General features: G+C 37.9%; 1 protein-coding gene across 1 annotated transcript in view; it reads right to left on the reverse strand.

The window, feature by feature from the left end:
• Positions 1-6,441, reverse strand: part of LOC106879371 (LIM domain kinase 2) — a gene marked incomplete at its 3' end in the record, with an annotated part of 154,266 nt that extends 147,825 nt beyond the window's left edge. The window contains exon 1 of the mRNA XM_052976653.1: positions 6,256-6,441. Coding sequence (XP_052832613.1) covers positions 6,256-6,286 — 31 coding nt within the window. The remainder of the gene's footprint in view (positions 1-6,255) is intronic.
• Between the last annotated feature and the right edge of the window lie 620 nt (positions 6,442-7,061).

The raw sequence follows: 7,061 nt of genomic DNA on the forward strand, positions 1-7,061 counted from the left end.
ATTCTATCGGTCAGTTTGTCGAACCGCTAAGTTACGGGAACGTAAACACACCAACATCGGTTGTCAAGCGATGGTAGGGGGACAAACACAGACACACAAACATATACATATATATATATATATACACATAAGAATCTACGACGGGCTTCTTTTAGTTTCCGTCTACCAAATCCACTCACGAGGCTTTGGTCGGCCCGAGGCTATAGTAGAAAACATTTGCCCAAGGTGACATGCAGTAGGACTGAACCCAGAACCATGTGGTTGGCAAGCAAACTACTTACCACACAGCCACTCCTATATTTACGTAAAGGTAAGATCTAAGGATCAAGGTGTAGGAAGGTAGTACGCCTCGAGCAGTCGGTAGAAAGGACAAAAAATAACTTTCCGGAACAATGGTGGTTTACTGACGTAGAGGGTTGTAAATATTTCCCGTATCGATGTTCGATAAGCTTTAAAAACTGTTTTGTAACTTACGGTTAGCAGCAGGGGTTGCTGTGTAAGCGAACAGAAATCCAAAATTAGAGAATGGGGTGAATAAAATCCAGGTGACATATATTTCATAGCTAGCAGAACCTTGGAAGTAGTAATTATCCAAAAACGAGGGGTAATCCGCTAGCTACTCGTCGGGCCAAAGATACCTTCATCAAAATGAAGTTTAAGGTTCTGCTAGCTCTAAAACACATGTAGCATGGAATTTATCGACTCCACTCCCTAATTTTGCTTTTCGGTTGTAAATTGCGAATAGCCACCTTAATATGTAATTCTCACTTCACCATTTTCGGAATCAGTCAATGTTCCCTATGGTGTTCTCTATAAGACTGACAAGGTGAATTAAGTTTTTAAACCTCGGCGACAGGGTAATGGGTCACTGATGAAAATTAACCAAATCTGAAAATCAGTACTGATATGACTCCATCTCGCTTGCCCTAGGGAGCTTGTCTCCCTTGTTTAAGTTCCCTTGTTTATGAGAGAGATGTTATCAATTCAGTATTAGTTAAAACTTCTTAAATTCTAAGACGGAACCTAAACACTTCAAACTAATTATTGTATTCATTGCATTTAGAGACTACACTTCCAGCCACAATTACCACAAGAGGTTAAGAGAACTTCTACATGGTTGCATGACCGGCTAAAGATAGCATCTAAACCTCTTAAATAACACGTTGCTGTCTTTAATATAGAGGTCGCATTAAAATAGAAGTCCTATTGTATAACTCACGCATTGTATAAGTACGTCTTAGAAATAGATTTTTTTGCTGAATCAGAATTGCCCAGGAACAAAGCAACAAGCTTGGGTATTTTGATTTGTGTGGATGTTGTCATGAATAAATAACATGTATAGATTTCAGTCAAGGTATCCTAGCATTTTGGGTGTATCTTTAAGCTAAGTCCACTCTCTTGCAAGCATTCAAGCCAGACTCCTTGTTTGAAGATACCTTCTTCCTGCCCGCTTAATCAAGCGTTGTTATCATTAACCGTAACTCTAGTGTGTGATTAATCACCTGATGAACAAAAATTCATAATCACACTTCAGTTCCTCACATAGACTACCATTTCGTTTCACTCTCGTAACTAATGCTTGTATGGTGGAGTAGTAGACAAGGAAACCTCGTCGTATTTACCCAATTTCTAAGATCTGCCAGCCAAATTTTCTTAAAACCACACCCTACCGTTTTACATGAGGAAGAAGACATTTGTCTTTGATAAGGTCCGTTAAATTAGGGCTTCCCTGATCGAGTAGGCAACAACCTTAAAGTGGGGAAATAGTGTCACAATTTTAACCATTTAAACCAACATGAAGTTATCAGTGTTAAAGAATATAAGAAAACTATTGAGAAAAAGATTTTTTTTTTAATACGTAGAAGCTTCTACATGGCCGTTCGTCCTGGAAATAGCAGTCAAATCTTGCTCAAATAACACTTTCCTGTTTTGGAAAGAGAGGCATGCATTCATGGGAGAAATGCAGCCTGCAGGACTTTCTCAATGGCACACTTTGAATTTATTCAAACCATGCCTCAGGCAGCCCGCTTCTGGAAAAAGTCGTCCATTCAATGGTGTGGTCTTCGAAAGCATTATACTTGAACAGAAAGAAAACGGACGGCCTTTTGACTGGGAGCCTACTGGTTCAGAGCTGACTCGTATAACAGAGTCGATGTAAAAGTGTTTATGGGTAACTTAAACACTTTGTAGAAGGAAACGGGTTTCAACTTCCTAATCCTGTTTTGTCTCATGATTGATTAAAAAGGCAAAAACGAAGTATTTCAAAGTAACACTATTTGGTTTTAATTCATTATTACGGTACTACTAAAGCAGCGCGGACCCGAACGCGCAGTCGCGCGTCCGCGCTAGCTAGTCGTGAGTGGTCGATCCTAACCCTAATCCTAAACACGTACTCATTTGCACACGCGGGTTAGGGATAGGGTTAGGGTTAGGGACAGGGTTAGGGTTAGGGTTAGGATCGACCACTCAAGACTAGCTAGCGCGGACGCGCGATTGCGCGTTCGGGTCCGCGCTGCTTTAGTAGTACCCATTATTACTATAGAAAATTTCATTGAAAGATAAGTTAGGAGGAAACAAAGCCAACTCGCATGAGTTTTCCGAAACTCCTCTTCCTGCCTACAGAATTTTTTTTTTTTTTTCGAAACAAATTCCGATATAATTGGAATTTACACCGTCTGGAGCGTATTTATAGAAAAAAATTTCATTAAAAAATATCCATTTTTCTGGAAATTATGAGAAATCAAAGTCGGCGGAGAGGCACATGTGTAGGAAAGCCTTACAACTAGTGTGTTTACGTCCCCCGTAACTTAGCGGTTCGACAAAAATGACTGACGGTATAAGTACTACGCTTAACAAAAAAAATACTGGGCTTGATTTGACTCCATGGCTGCAATCTAATGATTAAAACCATAAACCCCCTGTAACTAGTGAGAGGAAATTAAAGCTCGGGCAGATCTCACCGAAATACTTTCGACAGAGAGGAGTCCGCAAAAAGTATCCATTAGCTGTTGTCAATGGATTAATGTCTACATCACACTGTCACCCCAATAGGGTCTGTCGTTCTGGCGGACAATTTCCATCCACCAAATTTCTCTCACAAAGGTTCCGTTGAGCCTTGAAAAAAGTGCCACGCAATGGGATTGAACGCGTGGTTGTAAAGCTAGTTTCTTAAGCACATAATTAAAGCTTTAGTCAATTCAGTCGAGCGAATTACGTTCACCTCTCTCTCTCTCACACACACACACAAACAAAATAATAGAGAACAAAGGCCATTGAGCTTGGAAAAAGAAATCCTGATTTATGTTCCAAAGGTAACAAAAGTGAAACTGCAAGAGATAGCCTAAGTGAATTCGGACAAAATACCAGGAATCGGTTTCAAATTTCGGTTGAAGCCTATAACATCACAGGCTTTGGCAAAGACATGGACGTAACATTTAATTTTTCTTCTTCCCTAAAGGACCCTGTCATAAGGCCGTCATTTCGCGCCTAAATAGTAAAGATGGAGTCTCTAAGTGGTCGTTCATTATGCTAGAAATAAGAACCAAATCCCTCTCAAATTCTATCTACCGTCTGAAAAAAAACCCCGCATGGAATGATGTAATATAAAGCAAGCAATATCATAAGAAAAAGCGAGAAGAGGTGGTCGTGGTTGGAATGCTTTTGATTGTAGGCCTGCCCGATCAGAGTTTACTCGGACTAAACAACTAAAACAACACAAGTAGCAAATTGCTTGCGCCAAAAGCCTCTTCATGGTCGTTTTGAATAATGTGACCCTAAGAATTACTGTTCTGAAAAAATAAACAAGATGGTCACGGTTAGAAGACCTATTGATCGCCGACGAATTTAGTGGAGTTGGCGCTCGTCTATATGTTTAAATGGAAATATTTAAATATTTCTTCCGATAAATTAACATTTTCAACACTCTTTAATATAATTAATAAACGATAATTACTTTTCAATCATTTAAAATAGTTAATGGTCCTTCTACGACGAAGCTTTAGCTAAAAGAGTTTCCACATGGTCTTTGGTTCTGCTAGGCATAGTAGCTAGATCTCCCTCAAATCACACCCTATTCTAGAATAAAAACTAAAAAGATTGTCGGAGGTATAGTAAGAAGGATCTGGTATCGAAAGATCGCCTATACTATGTCTTCAAATAAAATTACTACTGTTGTCATGGTTGGACTGTCTTTAATCAAAGGTGTGCTTGACTATACGGCCGACCTAGGGCTAAACAACAAAGCGTCGGTCCCTTCTGTTTTCTGGAATACCAAACAAATCCTCTTTGTGTTTTGTTTTGCGCACAAATATAAACAAATACATATAATTATAATTTGGAACGGTGTTGTTTTGTTTTGATTTGATTTCCTATTTTGTGTGTGTAGATCATTTTTAAGTGTGTATATTTATACATACATACATACATGCATGCATAAATACATACATACATGCATAAATACATACGTACATACATACATACATGCATAAATACATACATAAATACATACATAAATAAATACATACATACATACATAAATACATAGACTTGTGTGTGTATATATATATATATATATGTATATATACACTCACAAATCTATGTATGAATAAATTTATACACACACACACACTGAAAGACATATTTGGCTAGTAGAGAAGTTCTCCAGAACAATGTGGTGGCTGAAAAAAAAAAGGTGTGATGGCCACGACTGGAATGCTTTTGAAACAAAAAGCACATTCAGAGCTCAATTATAATCAAACAACAACGGGGTTGATAACCTGTATACTACTGCAGGGGATAGGGGTAACGGTAGCCGGGAATATTTACCAAATAGATTCAATAAATATCAGCTTTTTTCTCTGCAAATTTGTGGACTTGTGCCAATATAACAAGTTTAATCTAATAATGAAGAGATTTTCTCCATAGCGAAAATTGAGTGCGCAAAAAATGCTCTACTTTTCTATCATTTTAATTTCTTTTTCTATTTCACTTTTGCTTTCCTTTATTTTTTTAAGGGTTTTGGTATCAAAATTTAAGGTCTACTATATATTAAGATTTGCCCACAACGTCCACATGTTGTTTAGCCCCAGGTCAGGCTCAATGGAACCAACTTACAAATCAAATACGATCCAGCTAAGATTGCCCTGTCTTTATTTTTTTCCCCCCTTTTTATTTTTTCTTAGTAATATTTAGACATTAGACATAATTCAAAGTATTTCTTTCTTTTCTCAGAACGAGTATTTCTTTCTTTTCTCAGAGACGTAACTGCTATTTCTAGCAGATCGTGTGAACCACGTAGAGGCGTCCTCGTCGGCTCATATGTCGACATATTAACGTTGACTTCTTTTTCTTCTCATTTTCAGTCCTTTTATAATTCAAATTCGAACTAAATACCGACAAAACTAAATGATAAACTCAAATGAAATTTAAAACAATATTAATGATAATACTAATAACAAAAACATCTATGATAATAATAATAATAATAAACTTATTTTCTAAGGACAGTCCTGTACCAGTCGAATGGCGGTGATTTTATACCAGAAAAATGCCGATTAATTTATTTAACTGTGGCGGGTAACCATAACCACTTAATATTGGAGCCAATGAAGGAGACCCCACATAGTGGCGCGAACCATTAGAAATAGCAGCCAGGTCTCTTTCAGATGATACCCTATAACCAGTGCCTTCTTTAGGCAGGGGCGCACTGAGTGGTTGCCCTGGACCAGAACGACTCCACAGGATCCAATATTGATTAATGTATTGCTGTGACTCACCGTTAATAAATAGACATTATAGGATCGTATCCGTTTGTTTTGGCTCCGGGGCCCATAAAGTTAAGGCCGGCTCCGCTCGCCCTTCTTAAAACAAAACACACACATACACATACATATATACATACATACACAAACAAACATTGGATAAATAATCCTGGATCCCCCCCCCCCTGTCCATAAAAGAAAAAAGACTGGTTGGTCACAGCTAGAATGCTTTTGATCACAGGTCTGCTCGATCTGGGGATAAACTGAGAGAAGGGAATCTAAAAAAAAACAAATCATTTTAGCCGTATTTGACAGGTACATATAAGTTTATCGACACCCCGCCCATTCAGGAAGAATACAAATCAACGTGGAACCCCGGTGAGCAATAGAACTACAAAACAGGAAAAAATAATGGCGTTAACAATAATATTAATAATAACAATGTTGATATTAATTATAGCAATGATGTTCCCATCGAAAGAGGGTAACTTCTCACCTTGGGATGTCGGAAGACCAGCCAAAGACATCTTACTTCATAGTGTCAACAACTAACTTTTCTCTACTTTATCAAATAGAGAGCGACACTGTAAACAGACCAACACACAGACACACCACTGACAGACAGGTCGACAGAGGCACAGGACACGCAGGCAGACCGACAGACAGACAGAGAGACCGACAGGCAGGACAGACGAGCTGTTAGGTCAGCAGGCAAGGAACCAACCCGACGTATAGATAAGGAAAGAGCGCCCACACGTATACACACACACAGATATACATATATATATATATATATATGAAGCCAAGCAACACAAACACACACACGCATGCACACAGACACACATACGTATGTGTGTGTATATATATATATATACATATATATATATATGTGGAGAAACAAAGAGAGAGAGAATGTGGAGAGAAGGAGAAACAGAGAAACGCAAATATATCTTCATACACACATAGACACACACACACACACACACACACTCACTCATTCACAAGCATACATCCTTATACCACTCCCATTCACAAAATAATATACACACAATATACACACAAACACATATACACGTTCACACATACACATATACACATAAACGTATAGTGTCAAGAGAGAAGGATAAAAAAAAAACATACACATATGATCACAAACTACACAATTCACACATCTGGAAACGAAGCCAACACCATGTGTATTTATGATGGTGATGGTGGAGGAACACAAATATACATACATACATACATACATACATACATGTATATATATATATATATATATATATATATATATATATATAT

Source organism: Octopus bimaculoides, chromosome 25 (genome assembly GCF_001194135.2).
Source record: "Octopus bimaculoides isolate UCB-OBI-ISO-001 chromosome 25, ASM119413v2, whole genome shotgun sequence".
NCBI lineage: Eukaryota > Metazoa > Mollusca > Cephalopoda > Octopoda > Octopodidae > Octopus > Octopus bimaculoides.